Raw genomic sequence first — 18,869 nt, 5'->3', positions numbered from 1 at the left:
GGATTACTCCTAAAACACTTCTCTGTTTCAAGAGGTAAAACTTTGGTAAATTTGCACAAACTGATAAATACAGATGGAAACGCTTGAACCGCAGTGAATACACATTCCAGGGGCGGCTAATGCTGCAGCGCCCATGGAGTCATGTCAGGTGAGCGTGCTGGCATGAGACCAGCATATAAAAAGCTTTAAGTTACAGAGATGAAGCGCAGGGCTGGACTCGAACGGTTCATAGTGTCGGTTTCATAACAGATTAGATAAAATCCTGTAGAACCTGAATTGTACATTGGAGAAAGTAAAAAACAAAACAAAACAAAACAAAAACATAATCAGCTACATACTCAACAAGGCCATTATCTTCATCTGCATACAACAAAATGACAAAGAAACTATTTGCATATCTGTGTGGCATCGTTTATTGAACATTTTAGTCAGGTTTCTCAGAAGCAACAGTTGCTGAGAACTGGTAGTCATTTATGAATCTGATTAGTCATCCACTATAAATATTACCAAATGAAAGTGAGCAGAATGAGAGTCGCAACTGTCAACCTGCCATCTTTTTTTCAGACACTGTGCTGCAGCAGGAGCATAATTGGCCGTCGTTAGCTTGAAGGAACATGTTCTACAATTTCAGTCCTATTACTGCAAAAAACAAAGATTAACGTCAATGTCTCCCGATTGTCCAGACAAAAGAAGAAATGTTGGTGTGAAGACAGACAGAAACAGAGAGAATGGGGGGGGGGTGCATGAGAGAGAAATAGTGTGTGTGTGTGTGTGTGTGTGAGAGAGAGAGAGAGAGAGAGAGAGAGAGAGAGAGAGAGTTCAGTGGCCTTCTGCAGGCTGGTGTGTCTGAGATTCGGTTGGACTCTGATCTTGAGGTTTATTTAAGCTGAATTCCGTGGGCTCATCAGGACCGGGTTACAAAAATCCTCCTATAGAACTAGAAAGAATGTGCAGCGCATACAGTTCTGCATAAGGCACAAAGGCATGTCTTTAGAGGTGGGGGCAGGCATCAAAAGACAGGCAGAGGAGGGATTTCTTTAGAGGCTGGGGGCAAAGAAGGTATTTTCGGAGCTCCATTCAATGCCAGGGAGAGAGGAGGGGAGAGGAGAGGAGAGGAGAGGAGAGGAGAGGAGAGGAGAGGAAAGTGTGTGCCGTAAACCCCCCCAACACCTCCTGTTCTTGGAGGTTACTTGGCTCCAGTCATTCTCCTCTGAACCTGAGAGGCTACAATAAGCTCTTGGTAAATGCAAAAAGAAAAAAAAAATTAGGTCCCTCTCTTTAGCATTTATAAGCACTTTGTAAACATTTAATTCTTTAATTTGCATTATGATGTAATAATAAGAAAAACTGTGAGTATTAATGTATTTGTCAACAGCTATATCTCCTCCTGGTGGAGGCTGGTGTCCACATGGATAATGAATGAAAGTATGATATAACAAAATGGTAATATGTCGCTGTAGGAGAAGGTACAACTGTTGACAAATAATGTATATTTATAAACACTTTAAAATGTTTTTCTTTTAAAAAACATTTACTAATTGTTTATAAACTGCTTATAAATGCTAAATTATGGAGGAAAAGTGTTGGCCGAAAATAACTTTCCTTTCTGCATTGTTTTGCATCTCAGGCCTTGTGCACACGAACACTGAGATTTTAAAAAAATAACCTCCACCCATACAACACACCTGAAGAAACCTTCAGGAAGGAGACTGTTTACTCTGGTCGGTTGCTTAGCAACAGAAAATACTACGAACGAGGCAGGGGAAACGTGACTGCTCTCCACAGACTCCTCTCAGATCATTTGTCAGCAAAACGTTGCGAGCAGCCGTTTTTGTCTTTGTCTGTTTATCAGCGTCCATTTGTGTCTTTGTAAATATACGTTAAAAAAACGCGGCATCCATTCCGTCCCATGCTGACCAATCATATGATCCATGTGTGCCTGTTTATTATCGTTTTCCCAAAATCTCAGTTTCTGTCTGTCCTGATGTAAACGGTTTCTGAGTATCTTTCAAACTGGAAGAAGTTTTCCAAAACCTCTGCTTTCAGTGGCCTGAAAAATCCGTTTACATGAGTACGAAATGCTGAAACAAAAGCTTTTTTTTAAGTAACAATTGTGTGCGTGTGGATAGGGCTTTAAGTGTGATTCTGGAGTACAAATGTTTTCTGCTTCGTCCGTCCACTGGAGTTTGGCTGCTTGCAAAGGGTGCCTCTGCTGATGCACTTAAAAGTGAGCTACTCTGGCCAGAATGATTCACACACACAAAAAAAAATACATTTACACAGAAGCACCACAAACAAATTACTTTGCATTTTACCCTGAATAAGAAGCTGAACATCTTGCTTATGATAAACTTTCATTTCATTTAAAACAGGCATCTGAGAAGACAAAAATGCATAGGGTTAAGTGGATGACAGGTCTTGAGGGCTTGGAGAGCAGATTTGATCAGTCCCTGGTCAGCATGTGTCTCTAAGCCATCTCCATGACCTTCTTGATCCAGTCCACGTAGACAGAGACCCTGATGAAGATGTTGGGCTGCCCCGGGTGTCCGCAGCGCCTCATGGGGATGATCACACCCTCGAGTACCCAGCAGTCCCTGTTCTGACATGCCAGAGGGCCGCCGTAGTCTCTCTGCAGACACACAGGAACAACACTCTGGAGTCATTATTTGTCTCTGTTATGACTGACTGTCACTGCTGAGGTTGGAAACATCTTGCAGTCACATCTTGTCCAGTCCACTTCCATTATCCAAATGGTGAATGTGTTTGATTTATAGGAACGTATAAATAGCTGTATGTATAGCTTTACTTAAAGTGATTTCCGTCATCAAAAAGATTTTCCTCACCGTCAGAATCCGAAGTGTTAAATCTCAGCGCGGCAGGGGAATGCGCTTATACATTTTCTCACCCGGAGTTAGATGAGAAGATTGATACCACACTTATGTGTGTTTGATAAATAAAAGCAAGAGCCAGCAGCCAGTTTGCTTAGCTTAGCATAAAAACTGGAAAAATTTAGCTTGGCTTTGCACAGAGATTTTTTTTTTTCAAAATCCAACTACCACTCCATCTAAAGCCAATGAACACATTATACCTTGTTTGTTAAATTTGTACAAAACATAATGTGTTTTTTAGGCAGGGCTACATGAGCCAGCGAGCCAGGCTAGCTGTGCCAAGCTAAGCTAACAGGTTGCTGGCTCTCGCTTCATATTTACACTGTGGTGTTTGTTTCATGGTATTGATCTTCTTATCCAACTTGCAAAAAGAAAGCAAATTAGTGCATGTTCCAAAAGTGTTGGAAAATTATTTTAATGCCATGACACACTGCAGTAAGTGTCAAAGAAAAATGTTCAGTGTGTTTGGGTGTCCTGGTGACCTAGAGGTTAAGACGTGTACAGTATTAAAGGAAAAATTCAGCCCAAAAAACAAAGTTCCTTAGTCCACAAAACATTTCTGGAGCTTCACAGTAAAACAGTGTTTTGCAGCATTTTCATGGACAACTGAAGTGGATGGGGACTTCGTTTTAAAACATAAAAAAACAACAACCATAAAATGGCTCAATACAGCCCAAACTGATTTAAAAAGTCGTTATTTACACGCTTTAAACGCGGTCGAGTTTGTACTTCAGTGCTAAAGGTTTTCACTCAGCAGCTACACTGAAGATTTCTGCTTAAAACGGGAAGTAAATCACATCTTTTCAAATCCATCTGGAATCGTGAAGCATCCAGAGACTTGGATTATGCCGGACCAGCTGTATGGAGCCATTTTCACATTTTATTTCACTTGTTTTTATCCCCATCTACTTCAGACATTTAGGAAAATGCTGCATTGCTGTTTCGCTGTGAAGCTCCATAGATGTTTCATGGACTTTGCAACTTCCCCTGATTTTCCATTGACATCGGGGTAAGTAAATAATGAATCACTTTTTTTGTTTTGGTTGAACCTTTCCTTTAACTTCCGTGTTCCTGGATTGATTCTGGCTAGTGATCTTGTTACCCCTTATTTTCCTGTCTGCACCTCTATTGTAACCTATCTAATAAAGTTAAACGCAAAAAGTATCTTCAAAAGGACAATGAGGGATGAAGAACCTCTGCTGCATCTCCAAAATGTACAGAAACCTTTAAAACGTTTGCACGGACACTTACCTCACAGGCTCCTATCCCGGCCTGGAAAGAGTTCGTGCACATCTCATTCTCACGCACGCGACCCCTGAAGTAATTGTTACATTCCTTGTTACTGATAACTGGTATGTGGGCCACGTTGAGGACAGTCTCATCTCCAGTCCCTTTGAAAAAGAGAGTGAGGAGGAGGAGGAGGAGAAATCAGTTAGCAGCTGATATGTTGAAAGAGACGAAGAAAAGAAGAGGAAGGGGGACAGATGTTGAAGGCGTCTGGAAATAGCAACGCCATCTGTTGCTCAACGATCTGAACAGTTCTCTCATTTAGATGCAACATTACTTCAAGTGCAGAAACAAGATGCTTCTGAGAACATAATCTATTATTGATAATTGTAACAGAAGAACAGGGCATGGCACAATATTCTGGACCCTGTATGAAGGCATGTTTCCTCCCTACATCCACAGCTATTCACTCTTCTGTCTTCGTGGGCCCTCCTCACACAAATACTCAGCCCCCAGCCCCCCCCATGTAGAAGCATATTGTAGTTGCATGAAATGCAGCGTGTAGTGAATTCAGGACGAAGTTATCACCTCTATAGGATTATACTTGCCTCTTGTCTCACCCCATCCTGCGATCTCACAGCCCGTCCCCTCAGCCACAATGTAACGCTCAGGAGGGAGGCAGATCTGAGAGACACGCTCATTAAACTGTGCAGGGCTAGAGAAAGAAGAGAGGGTCAGAGTGAAATCACTGGTATGTCTGAGTGCATGTGTGTGTGCGAGCATGCAAGGGGGGGGGGGGACTTGACAGTACACACTATTCCAGTTGTAGCATGACCAGCTGGGACTCCGAGGGTCCACAGACGATCTTGGTGAGAGGGATGGTCTGAACGCCCGGCTCTCCCTCCTGAGGATCACGAAACAGGGTTCCCATCATGGCAGAATATCCGGGCAGGTCCACGTAGCTGCACACATACAAACAATTAAGATGGAAATTCAAGCAGAGTACAACACTTTTTATGTCACGCCTTATCCTGCGATATCCTTAAAGGGACGGCTCATCTGCACAACAAAAATACATGTTTTCATTTCATGTCAGTGCAATTCATGAGATGTCTGTCTAATCTTGAATCACTGCACTGCAACAAAAAGACAGTGACAAAGTGTGCATCTACTCACAGGAAAAATGTGAGGGATGTAAACATCAATGGTGCCGTCCTCTCAGGGACATGCACAGACGTTATGGGGGGGGGCTGGGACCGAAGAGAAAAGGGGGCAATCTCCCCACTCACTAGTTCTGTATTTCCCCCCCGATGTTCAAACAGTTAGTCCTTTATTTGCATCTCTGACGAGTCCACAAAACTCCCAATCCCCTGGAGATGCCCCAAAGCTTCTTTGATGACAAATGAATATTGAAAAAAGTTTTGCACCTCACTGTACGTGGATGGTGGATTTTAGCTGCTTGAAACAGCAGGTTAGTGAATTTAAATGACCTACTGGCGCACCCTGCCAACAGCTCCAAAAACCTTCAAATAAAGAACATTTACCAGGAGGAGAAACACTGCTTGGTGCTGATCACCCATCTGGGGTTAACCAGGGATCCTCCACAGAAATGGTTTCCTTTCCTGCACACGAGAGGTCGGAGGTCATACACAGCACAGCAGCAGGATGTCTTTGACTTGCTCATAACCAGCTCTCAGACTCACCTGTCTCTGAGGCTCACTGTCCACGGCGAGTTACCGGGAATCCCATTCACGATACGTAACCGTGTCTTCGGGGTGCGGTCATCTCTCTTCCCGCACTCGCTGAATTCCACCCTCTCTGCGTTCACAAAGAGGCGACATATATTTGTAAGAAAAAAACAAAAAGAAAACGCTTGAGAAAGCCGGTTGTCGACTATGAAATGTTGCCTCCAGCTCATTCAGAAACTAACCTACTGGCTCAGTCATGGACACTTTCTCTCCAGCTGTTTGGAAACACAAGAAACAGATGAATTGTTAAATTGCCAGCAGCTCTGGCTGAATTGTCACCACGCAGTGCATTAAACCATTCAGAGGAATCTTAAAATAGACAAAAGAAAGCAGAGTTATGTACCGCACTGTTTGATGGCACAGTAGTCAAACTCAGTTTTGGGATCAGTGGTGTAGCACCAGGGTCCATGCTGGTCCCCATCTGGGTTACGGCAGTAGTTCTCAGTCAGATTGGCCTCAGGATGCGTCCATGGGTTTATCCTAGAAAAACATACAGATGGTTTTTAATGCTGTGAGCATCTCATACATGTTGTAAATAAGTGGGGTGAGCATGCTGCTTTACAAAAACTACAGACATTATTTTAATGGATTAACTAACTGTGGGGAGAAAAGCATCCCAGTGTTGTCTTAAGTATATCAAAGTCATGTTTCTTCGCTAAAGAACCCAGAACTTTAAGTTTTCAGGAGATACAATTTAAGGGAATAAAATGTATTTTTTTGTCCATTGTTTTCTGTGCTACTACAGCAGTCTAAAGAAAAAAATGACAGATATTTTAAAACATAATTTTTGGAAACAACAACGATGACGCCGTATGAAGCATTTGCAATTCCTGCTAGATTTGGTCCTCAGTGTAAATGGTCAATCAGGTCTGGACTTCATTGTTGGCACTGCTGATGTGTCAAAGCACAATGAAGAACAACTACAACAAAAGCAGCTGAAGATGTTTTTTTAAATTACAGCAAAAAAATTAAAGCCGGGATAATCGACCGATTAGAATTGTTCAGCGCAGCAAGCCCCTCCCTAAGTTCCTGTATTTTTGAAAGTTCTTCCCTCTTAGCAAAGGACTGTTAGGAGGGTAAAATGTGCCCTGAACTTTATTTATACCCTGGTCACTGTCTCCAGTTCTGCTGTGGAAATGTGCCTTCAGTCACAAAACGTGCTCAATCTCTGCTTAGAATTAGTACGCATGCATCATCGGGTGTCATTTACCAGACCTGATGTCAGAGCACGGCTTCCTCCTGTAACCCACCATGCCCACCACCCCTTCACCACAAGACTGAAAAACGCATCCGTATGTGCACGTTGCACTTTGAGAACTGTCTAAACTACCTCGTATTTATCTCATTTCATATTATTCAGTATTTTTGTTTTTTTAAATATTGCTCTTTTTACATGTGTTTCTTTCTTCTTAATAAGAGGGATGATGGGCCTCTTCATTTGGGTGTGCCTGTTGTGCTGGTTGAGGTAACCATAATTAACCTATAATTGCCAGTACATACACTAAAGAAGGGCGCCTTGCCTGAAAACGTCTCTGTGGCGCCATTACATAGTTTAATGGGAGTGCCGTCCTTGGTTTTTCTTTTTTGACTTCTAACAGGGAGTGCCATGATAATAAAGTATCACGAATGTTGAATCTTGAAAGCTCATCATTCAGGTCCCCAAAGCATATAAACCCTTTTCCTCTTGGATGAAAAAAATTATCTTTGTGTCTTTGTAGTTTTTAAACGATTGTCGTACTTGGTCCTGTGAGGTGTGTTAACGTTCCATTTCTGGCAGGTGATCCCCTTACGAGTTTTGCGGACCATGCCTCGGTAGTTTCTTCCATTTTCGTGGTAGCAATCTGGAAAAAAAAGAGAAATTTTCATCACAATGGTGACCTTAATGAATTAAGACACACACAGAGCAGTTGTAACATTATAAAAATTAGATATAAGACATGGAGAACAATGCTTTTTTTAATTTGGGGGTTTACAGCAGCCACTGTGACTAATACATGTAGCCTATGACTCACTTAAAAATATGAGAATGGTTAATGCAATTCATCGTGTACCAGTTGCACAAGTAACTAGATACAGATACAATCAGCTAACATTAGTCATCTGAAGCTACGTGTTACACAAGAGCAATTAAAGCAACAGCAGCAAAGCAGATTAGTGAACTGACCGACAACTCATTTGTAAAAGGATGACTGTGCTGTTTCCTTGTTCACAAGTTAAAAAGAAAAGTTTTTTATATCTGAAAGTTAAGTTTATAGAACTGTCATTTACAAAAAAATGTGTATGATCAATCAAAGCACTTAAAAAACAGACTATTATTGGTGTCTGGCCAATATTCTTCCATGATTTTGCTTGCATCAAGAGGGAACCTGGATTCATGATAGCTGACAGTAATCTCATCGCCGAAGTCATCGTTTTTGCTGAAATCTGAATGAAGAAGCTGTACCTTCAGCCTCGATGTCGTCTGCACAGCGTTTGATCTGTAAGCAGAGAGCAGTCCTCATCTCTGGCACAGATGTGAAGCACCAGGGAGCCTCCGACCCATCTGGGTTACGACAGTAGTTCTCCTCCAAACCCCTGGAAGAGATGCGGAGCACAGTCAGGTTGAAGTGGTTTGGTTTGGTTTTTATTATGTCATAAAACAAGCCACACATGCCGCCACACTTACATCCCACTTATTCTCAAACAAAAACACACAGAGTGAATCGCTGAGTAAAAACTGCACATCCCCTTTTTTCTGTGTGCGTTCTCAGACTCCCAGTGCTGCTGTCTCTTGTAAAACTGACTCACTGCCATGGCACTAAATTAGTTTTTTGCTTGGTTGGTTCTGATCGTGAGGTATCCGCACCTCCGAGCAGAAGATAAAGTGGACAGGGATGTCTGCCCTCTCCATCGGCCTGCTCAGACGCAGGCGTTACAGGTCAGCCTGCTGTTTCCACATGATTTTCCCACACTTCTTCACAAATTTTCCCAATTTGTTCCTGTGAGTGATTTTTGGAATGTCCTCACCAGCGCAATCTGTAAGCGGGCCTGTTGTTGTTTAAAAGACTATAGTAATAGAAATGACACGCATAGTTAGTTCTTCACCGGATCAAAGCCACAAACCTTTTTTTTAAAGAAACTTTCGATAATGTCCAGCGTCTCATCATTTATTCATTGAACAGCCTTTTTATTTACACAAACATAGCGTTCTGCATCTGCCTGGCCCTGTTTATTTTTGTAGACATAAAGATTATGTAGATGTGACAAAAACTCCCTGGACGGACGGATCAGGCGCAAATATTCAGTCTGGCATGATGAATGGATCGCTGCGTCACAAACAGGTTTAATATTCACTTCACATCCACACTGCCACTCAGAGTGCGAGCGGCGTTTTAATGTGCGGCTGCTGACCATCTATCATCTCCTGTCAATTGTCGGCAGAGGAATAATATCGCAAAGAAGTTTCACTGCACTGACATTTTGACATTAATATTCATGTGTGGAGCAAACTGAAGCCATGAGTGCAGAACACCAACCCAAAGCGCTCTCACCTTTCAATCCCACTCAACTCCTTCTCCCTCCTGCATTGTATGGTGTGTCACTTACTTGCATTCGTATGTGTTTGGGTAGAAGGGATGCTCATGAGGCTCCTGGGCGTCCCACCGCTGACAGGGGATGCCTGACGTGGTCTCGTTGACTTTGCCGCGGTAATCCTCGCCGCGCCCACGGAAACAGTTGGTGGTGAAGCTGGAGCGCTGGCGTTTCTCAACCTGCACCTCGGCTGGAGGGGAGCGGACAGTCGAGGAGGAAATAAATTAGCATTATAGGTCACCTCTGGACTTCACGGTGGGGAGGTTAGTTAATGTGGTTAATATTAGTACGAGGAGGACTTCTGGCCACTGAAGGAGAGAGAGGACTTTGTGATTTATGTTCTGTTATTGTAGGGAAATCAAGAGCTGTTTCTTTTTCTTTCTCTTTCCCAGAACATTTAATGTGATGGTACAGAATGAGCCTCAAAAACTGCTGCATAATAAATCTGTTACGGGAGGTTAAAGTCCACTTTCACTCAAAAAGCGTGCAGAATGATGTTTGTGGAAGGTTTTAGGACAGAAGGCCATTTTCACATATATCTGCTGAAGGTGGAAAGTTTCTCGGTGCTCACACTGAATCTGAGTTTAAAATGTGAACAGCCAAACACTGAGAGCCAATCACGGTTCAATATGAAACTCTGACACAAAGACTGAGTCTCATGTCCAGCAGTTAAACTTTTGACATGAACAATAGTTGAGGGAGAAGGAGAAAATGTCATCAGTCATCCGCAGACTCAAAGGACTTTATGTTTCCCCGCATCTCCTCCTGTTGTTGGAGTATTATCCAGCCCGTCCTACTGTACGGCTCCACCTGCTTCTTTTACATGCAGTGTGTTAAGAACCGGGCCAAACTTACAGCACAACAGCACAACTGCCAGGATAATTGGTCTCCCCTCAGCCGGCCTTACAAAGCTGAACAATATGGCCATTACACGCATTGCAACTTCAACAGAACAGGACATCACGCATCCACTGAGTGTGACCTCAGGGTGGAGGCACTGAGCTCTGAGGTGCAGAGCGGCTCGCTTTGGTAAAAGCCTGATCCCGGCAGCCGTAGAACCGGGCTGACTGTGGGTTGTAATTGCTTTGTGCTGTTATATGAAGTGTTTCTGAAACACTGTCTGTTGCATGTACTGTCTGTGTGACAGGCACGCTGCTGTGAAAAGGAATTTCCCCTCAGGATAATAAAGTCTGAGTAATCTAACATGGTAATCAAAGTTTCTGGTGTAAAAATAATAAAATATCAGACACAAATGATTAAATTAACTGTAAATGAGAGTGTTTTTGTGCCTCAAAAACTTTAATTAATCTCATCAAATGATCTGAAAAGTGTGACGTTGAGAAAATGACACTAGGGATTTGATTTTTTTGTTTAAATTCCTAAAATGCGAAGAGCCCAACTCCGTGGTGCAGTTCAATGATTTATCAGTTAGCCCAGGTTATTGATTGAGATTATTTATTAATAGTATAAAATATATATGATATATATACTGTATGAATAATAGACGCACAAAGTATTTCCATCATGTTGAGTCAGTCTGCTTAATTTAACTAACTCTAATTTTTTGAAGTATTAGATAAAAAAGTAATCCATATGTAATTGATTACTTTTAGGCATAATACTTGACAAACTGCATGAACTCAATTTAATTTAGGCAAACTGAGTTGTTTCATGTATTCACATCAACTCCACATGATGGAAATAGTTTGCCTTGAATGATATATTTACCTAGAATGTATGTAATTGTATGTTTTATACATAAAGTCAGTGTTTTAGAATTTTTTTTTTTTGACTGTATAATATTTGTCAAAGGGTTAAAACACAGTAAAGCCCTTGAGCATATTTCGTTTGTGGTCCTTTGGGTGAAGGAGCTTTTTAAGATGCAGGATCTGAATTAACAGATGTAAAGGAACATTCTCACAATATTCTCCTGATTGTGTTTTGTTTGTCCAATACAACAACAGAACAACATTTACATTTACATTTTGGGCATTTAGCAGACATTTACACCAACGGAATACTGGTGAAAATGGCCAAAACGAGAGAGAAACTGTGACATTTTGATTTGATCTTTTTGTTGATTCGTTTCTCAAGAATCGATTTTCTTTGCACCACAAGATGGTGCTATCATATAGAGCTTTTTTGCCCCGGTGATCCCCGCCCCCAGTGGAAATGCCAGTGTTGCCACGCTCATGTTGCACAACTCTAATGTCGAAATCCTGGAGAAAACACTGAAATTCCTTTTTTATTTGTTTACTCATGTACTGAAGGTAAAGGTTCAACATTTGAGTCTGACTGGCATGTTAAAAGCAAAAGGTATTCAGTTTAATTTAGTTGTAATTTTATGGTAAACAAACCACATTGCATATAACAAGTCCAAAATGCCTTTTTAAGTACTTTTAAATTTTGCTGTTATCTACAATTTACTCCTTCCACTCCATATTAAAGATAATCCACTCACACACACTAAAAACTCACACAAACTAAATGAAAAATGAAAACCGTATAAAGAAAAAAACTAAATAATAAGAAAACACAGTAATTTACATTTAATTAACCCGAGGCCTTGTGAGACAATGCAGGGGCTCGTATCGCTGACAAACATCCGCACTCTTTAGCTGCGTTTACTCTTAAATCAAAGAGAGTCATTAGGGCGGTCGTGAAGAGTTTCACAGTTCCGGTAAGTAATTTGCACAAACACCAAAAAGGTGATTTTTCTAAATTTAATTACAGCGACTTAATGAGACTCTCTAATTCCACAGTGCCTCCTGCTAATGGCACAGGAATCAGCTCAATTCAGTTCACGTCTCCTCGGTTTTACAGAAGAAACTAATGGCCAAAACAGAGCAGAAGGAAACAGGCGAGAAGATCCAGAGATCCGATCTAGTAAACGTACGCTAGGACAGAAAACACTGCAGTCGGGCTGGAACAATCATTTTGATCTTGTTTAAACAATGAATTCTTTGGTCTGTAAACTCTCAGAAAACACTGAAAAATCAGAAGTCTGCAGTGACTATCACGAGTCCAAAACACAGGTATATTCAGTCAAAGGGGATCTGTGTAATATATCAATCACTTCTTTTATTGGCCATATGGAAGCGGACTGTAACGTGATGTGAGACATGAGACCTCCCCCGTCTCTCTCTCGGTCGTCTACACAAGCCTTTGGACGATCTGTTCGTCTGTTGTTTTAATGCTGCTGCACTGCGGATTTCGTCCTGCAGGACGAGTGTCGGGTTTTCCACGACGGTCCAAAGAATGTGACTTCATACACATTTTTCGAGTGCCTTGTCACCTCGCCTCTCTCAGCTCCGCAAACAGAGAGCAAAAGTAGCATACTAGAGTCTAGAAATATAGTCGGCTAATGTAAACTAACGACCGGCTTCAAGCGGAGCGCAGATGTTCCACAGAGCCCTTTTAATGATCATTGAAAAACTAAGAAAAGCAGCAAAACTTCGACGAAAATTGACAATGAGCTATTAATCCGTTGTCAACATAGTTTCTGACAAATTATTATGACCAATTAACCAACTAATTGTTTGCTCTCTAATGTTGTCAGAGGCAGCGTTATAAAAAAATACTCAAAAGTCACAATTGAGTAAAAGTAACAACAGTGTGTGAAAATGTTACTTTGATGAAAGTGAAAGTCATCCGAGTCTAAACGTATCTGACATTAAATGTACTTATCGAAAATCATTTTCTGACAATAAAAGCACTTAAAGGTAAAAAGTACGAGTAAAAGTAAATTATACATGTTTGTATGCGATTATCGGCCTGATCAATGATCAGATCCGTCATTCAACATTTTTCTAATGAGCAGAATCGGCATCTTTAAATTTTGATTTAAACGAATATTAAAAATGTGCAACAAAGTAACCTAAAGCAACAGTGCAATATTTGGCTCAATATTAATATAAAAGTGCTCAGAATTGTTCTTAATATTATGATAAAAACAGCAACCAAGTGTAGAAATAAGTATTTCTAATTTTCAGTAAGAACAAAAGTGTAAAGAATCAGATGCATTTAATGTAACAAAACATAAATAAACTTAAACTATCAAATCAATGAAGTAAAAGTACAATATTTCCCCACAAGTTGTAATAGAGCAGAAGCGTAACGTAGTAGAAAACTGGAATACTGAAGTAAAAAACAAGCACAGTGCTCGAGTAAACGTACTTACTGATGATGAGTATTTCTAAAGGGGATAATGTAACAAAAGCATTTTCTTACTGCACTTGCTGATCTCACAGTTCTCCCTCTCCATCTCGGTGTCTGTGGTGTAGCACCAGGGCACCGGAGAAGCGTCGGGGTTACGGCAGTAATTATCATCTAAACTTTTATCGGGATACCTAAAAAAGAAAATGAAGGCTTTAAAACAGTTCAAAAGCTGTGAGATTCACGATGCACCAGTCCACGTTTAACTGAACTAATGAGACACAGGACAGGCGCTGCGGCGATGAACACTTGATTACTTTTCAGGCTGGTAGATGTGTTGGTGAGGATACTGCTGGTCCCATCTCTGACACTCTCTGCCGCTCACGGTGTGGTCGACCTGCCCTCGGTAGTCCTCTCCGTTACATGTGATACAAACCTCTGCAAACACACACACACACACACACACACACACACACACACACACACACACACACCAAACTCAAAAGACATCGGGCGTACGGAAACATTTCACTTTACAGGACACATCATTTGCTAATTATTTCCCTGAAAGGAGCTGATTATTGTCATTTTTAAGGAAGGTTTCTGGACTGTGTAATTTGGCGCTAATGACAGGGGAAATGGAGAATGTGTTAAACTGGTACACTTGGTAATTACAACCTTCTTTTTACCACAGTAACCATCTTTTAGTCAGAGCGCAGCAGGCAGCCGAACACGCAAAAATGCGAATGTGAATTAATGTGTGAAACATACAAATCAGCACAGGGGAGAAAGTCTCCAACGAAATTAATGGATGTTTTTTGTTAAATGGATCAGTTTTCTGGTAACTAAGATTTAAGGAGTTTGTTCTCAGAAATTTCTCTAGAAGTCAACACCTGTTTATAAACTGTTCCCAACCATCACAATTACTTTCCAATTATTCCTTTAAAAGCTAAAATTAATAAGCCAGTAATTACAGTGTATACCACCTTATAATAGTGTCACTATTTTCCCTTAAATCAAATTATGTGGTTCAGTCCATGAAACAGCCTAAAACAGGGACTTTAAGTTTTTTTGACTAGATGTTAATTTTCCATCTTGTTCTGTAACGTAAGTTTGATGAAAAAGGATGAAAAATGAGATAACTAGATGTTTGATTTCTTTCTGAGACAGGACACTTCATGTATAAAAGCATCGTGATGTTTATAAATAACTGGGATGTACCATCTTTGCACTGCGGTATGTTGCAGCTCTCGTAACGTCGCTCGGGGTCGGTGGTGTAGCACCACGGACCGATCCGGTCCCCATCTGGATTCCTGCAGTAGTTCAGCTCCAGACCATTCGTCGCTGTTGGAATCCACCTGAGACGAGAGGCAGTTTTTACAGTTTATACAGTGCAGTCGACTGTGAGGGCGACTGTGAGGTTAAAGTGCCGACTCTCAGCTTAACTTCGAGGGTCTTCACACCGACATCAGATCAGCAGTGACGCAGGTGGAGCTTTTTTTTAATTGCACAGTCCCCCGATTTGAGAGAACATAAAGCGATTTGACACTTTAAGCTTCATCGAGGCCAATGCATTCCACAACAAGCTGAACACACACACATTACTAACTTACTATACTGTTATTTTGGTTATAATGTTGAAACAACTGACAGAGACGGGGACAACAACAAAAATGAATGGCTTAATACAGCTTGTCTGGGGAAAGCCCAGAGATCCAATATTGATTTGAGAGTACATTATTCATCCCGTCACTGCAGCTGCTGAGCTAAGAAGAGTTACAAGAGAACAAGCGCCATCGACGTCAAAGGTGTAAATAACCTCTTTTCAAATCAATCTGGGACCTCTGGGCTTCCGTAGAGTGCTGCAATGCCATTTATGTTACTGTGAAGCACCAGAAATGTTTCGTGGACAATAAAATTTCACTTGATGTTCCATCAACATTTCGTCTTCATACTGTATTGAAATGACTCTGTCTGGTCGCCTGATAAAAATTATTCCAAAGTTTACCCTCCACTTAGCTACGGTTTGGTCACCACTGGCGACAGAGAACAACATCTGGATCTTTAGCTCCTAGATGTTCAGCTTTTCATCACCACCAAGTCGCTGACTGTTTGTTTGACTTGCTGCCATCAGCTGTCAGAAACAAGGTTGATGACACTTATGTTTTTGGACCAGAGAAGCAAAACAGAGTTCTGAAAGACGCTGAAGTGACTCCTTTCACCAATGTATCTAAAAATACTTGTCAGTGTTGATCTAAATAAAGTTGTAGGTTTCACATTGTTGTCGCAAAATATATACAGCTAACAAGCGCATGAATATCTACATGTCTGAGTATTTTCACTTCCTGCTTGTTCTGATCTTCCTGGAGACCAAAGTGTCTCACCTGTGATCGTGAGGAAACTTGGACCACCACTGCTGGCAGGTGAGTCCGCTTCTCGTGGTGAAGACTTTCCCTCTGTAGTCTTCTCCTTTACCCACGATGCACTTTCTGACATACACTTCACAATAAAAAATAAAAAAAGAATGAAAAACAGCCAATCAGGCAGCTATACATCCCATTGATCTCTTCAACGTCACATGCGAGTCTCACCTTTCTTCTCATAAAGGTCACAGTTGACGTTTCTCTTCACCTCTGCGTTGCTCCCATCACCCACCCAGGGCAGGTGTTTACAGGTGACAGTCGGACGAGTCTCATAGTTAAACGCTCTGTGTTGAGAGATATTTCAAAGTCAAAGATTTTGTACATCCATGAATACAAACTTACAGCAGTTTACTATGTTATCAAGAATCCCTTTCTTAGTGTCAATACATTAATCAGCCAGGTTTTAAAGATCATTAATGCAGCATGTTCTCTTTAACACAACTTCACATCTGTCAGCAGAACTAATCTTGATACATAATGGTCATAAAGGTTTTAAAACACATCCCCACGTTATCGAGCTTATTTGGAAGCAAAAACCAGAGCTGACCTCCTGTAAGTTTGAAAGCCAAAATATGAAAATCAGTATGCAGACACAGGCCTAATTATGCGGTATATAATTGTGATAATTATATATTAAATAATGATTAATTATTGTTACTAATATTATTATTGCTTTAGTTAAAATGTCACTCTGTTCCGATGGTTCGCCGCTTTTGTTGTAAAACACAGATGTGTACTACTAGTACTAGTAGTACTACTACTACAATACTAAATCATTAGTGAACATGTTTTGGTCCTGAAGATGCTCCGTAGCTTAAAGGGGCACCGTGTAGTTTTGGGGGAGAGATTTTAATCAGAGGAGAAAGATTTTCATTGAATTTGAAATGACTCATCATTCCTTTTTTTATGCCTAAGCAAACTAAATTATGTATTTGTTCAATCATTATCTAATTAAACTAATTATCCCAGTTTTCATGGCTGAATAAACTGAATAAACAAACTAACTTTAAAGGACAACACAGCTTCATACTGTTTTACTTTGTGGCGGACCCTGCCACCTCTCTAACTCCAAACAGTGTTCTGGGGCCTTATTTTCCTCTGAGAACAAACTCCGGCTTTGTATCTTTACCTCATTAACACAGTAACATTGAATTTCTTCTCCAAACGACATAGTGCCCATATGAAATGCACCATATTCTCTTAGATCATCACGTGTTCGTCCGGTGATTGAGTATCTCTACAAAATCAACTCTTTTCAAGAGTTGGTGATGTATTTTCCAGGGAATCCAATAGGGTTTTTAGAGATTAAATCTGTTTTACAAGGCAGGATAAGTTTCTCAAACTATAAAGGAACACGTAATCCTTCAGTTTATCAGAAATAAATCTAATTCAAATTCACCAAAATTTGAGCTACAGTGTTCCCTCCTCTGCTTTGTCAGGTGGAGAAGTCTCCATCTGCTTTGTTATTTTTTTTTTTTTTTGGCGGGGGGGAGAATGCTGCAACGCTCTTTTTGTCGTGAAGTTCCAGAAAAATGTTTTGTGGAGCAGGAAACTTTACCTGACTCTCCACCAGCACGTGGGTGAGAAGGGCTGACTGAATTTGTATTTTTGGATGCACTTACCCTTTAAGTACAGTGCTGAAGTAAATGTATTTGCCTTTTTTTTTTAAAACACCCCACCACTGCTTTCTAGCTCACGACTAATAATGACGACTCCGCTCCAATTGCAGGCTTGTTGAGTGCCTCCTTGCATTTACAATCAGTATAATTAGAGTACTTAAAGCAGTTGAGGCTGGATACCTGCAGTCCAGAGACTGTGAGCAGCGAGTGGCACAGTCCTCCAGGTTCAGGCCCGGTAACAGCAGCACTCGGGCTGCGTTCCAGGGGGTCGCGACCAGCTCCCTGCCCTCAGAGCGCTGGAAGTCATTCAGCGGGCTGCGGTAGCCTGTGTGTTGGCAGAGTAGATACACAATATAAGGATGCAGATTGTGTACAAAACATGTGTGTGGTTCAGGTTTAAAAGTGCAGTTCAGGTGGTGACTGGTACCAGCTGCAACATTTGGGCACGAGCCTGCACACATATAACCTTTGGACCAAGACACTGCTGCTGGTTTGTGAGACCAGGGAAAAGCAGAAAAAGGTAAACATCAGATCACTGCTACACAGCCATGAAGAGTTATTACACTATAATCCTAATGTGACATCAAGTGGCTTTTTTATTTGTTAGTTTTGAGTGTACACACCCACAGATAGATACAGTTGTAGTCACAAAACACACAATAAAACTGGAGTTTTGGCTGATTTCAACACAGAAAGTGAAATAGCAGTGATCAATTTACAACTGAAGACAATTAGGACAATCATAACCTATCTTACCTGTGACCAGGCCGACTGTCAGGAGAACACAGGGCAGCAGCAGTCTCATTGTTCGTGGTCTGTGGACGATAAAGACTTGAATTACGACACTGGGTGGAAGTCAACACTGAAGAGCTGAATCTTCTCTCAAGTTTCGTTGGTGTGAATCATCCGCTCATGGGTCGACCTGATGAGAGAGAGAGAGAGAGAGAGAGAGAGAGAGAGAGAGAGAGAGAGAGAGAGAGAGAGAGAGAGAGAGAGGAACAAGCTGGAGCAAAGATTGACAAGAGATCCGAGTAGTGAAACAAAAAATAAAAGTCTGAGTTACAGTCAGCCACCCACACGAACACTGAGCTCTCTCTTACTCAAACAGTGGCCTTAATCCCCCCAAACACAGCCGATCGATACGAGCATCAATCATTGATGAGGATGAGCACATCAGTCCGCCTGATGCTCCGGTGACACCAGTGGACCCGGCGGTCAAACCTCAAACACTGTGCAGAC

At 41.3% G+C, this 18,869-nt stretch overlaps 1 protein-coding gene across 2 annotated transcripts; it reads right to left on the bottom strand.

Moving 5' to 3' along the window:
- Nucleotides 1-389: 389 nt before the first annotated feature.
- On the bottom strand, nucleotides 390-18,869 carry mst1 (macrophage stimulating 1). 2 transcript variants are annotated; one of them, XM_037102139.1, is made up of 19 exons: nucleotides 18,731-18,869; nucleotides 18,387-18,552; nucleotides 17,811-17,955; nucleotides 16,180-16,295; nucleotides 15,973-16,087; nucleotides 14,810-14,946; nucleotides 13,906-14,026; nucleotides 13,664-13,782; nucleotides 9,449-9,623; nucleotides 8,307-8,437; nucleotides 7,602-7,704; nucleotides 6,207-6,343; nucleotides 6,046-6,078; nucleotides 5,819-5,933; nucleotides 5,660-5,737; nucleotides 4,931-5,077; nucleotides 4,724-4,830; nucleotides 4,140-4,279; nucleotides 2,468-2,629 (listed from the first exon to the last, which is right to left on the bottom strand). In XM_037102139.1, the coding sequence occupies exons 2-19, from the start codon at nucleotides 18,433-18,435 to the stop codon at nucleotides 2,468-2,470; spliced, it is 2,130 nt and encodes a 709-aa protein (XP_036958034.1). In that variant the 5' UTR covers nucleotides 18,436-18,552; nucleotides 18,731-18,869. The 2 variants fall into 2 exon arrangements, with proteins under 2 accessions (XP_036958035.1, XP_036958034.1); XM_037102140.1 differs by lacking the exon at nucleotides 18,731-18,869 and having other exon boundaries at nucleotides 390-2,629; nucleotides 18,387-18,714.

The sequence above is a fragment of the Acanthopagrus latus genome, chromosome 6, assembly GCF_904848185.1.
Source record: "Acanthopagrus latus isolate v.2019 chromosome 6, fAcaLat1.1, whole genome shotgun sequence".
NCBI lineage: Eukaryota > Metazoa > Chordata > Actinopteri > Spariformes > Sparidae > Acanthopagrus > Acanthopagrus latus.
Note: the sequence above shows the minus strand (reverse complement) of the source record. Positions and strands in the feature narration are given on the sequence as shown.

What these genes read in the sequence shown, in the direction of transcription:
- mst1 (XM_037102139.1), bottom strand. Translation starts at nt 18,435, where the DNA reads ATGAGACTGCTGCTGCCCTGTGTTCTCCTGACAGTCGGCCTGGTCACA. An exon ending in CATACCGCAGTGCAAAGATG is followed by an intron (nt 14,027 to 14,809) that starts GTACATCCCAGT and finishes GTGTGTTTGCAG; the next exon opens with AGGTTTGTATCACATGTAAC. An exon ending in AACACACCTCACAGGACCAA is followed by an intron (nt 6,344 to 7,601) that starts GTACGACAATCG and finishes ATGTTTTTCTAG; the next exon opens with GATAAACCCATGGACGCATC.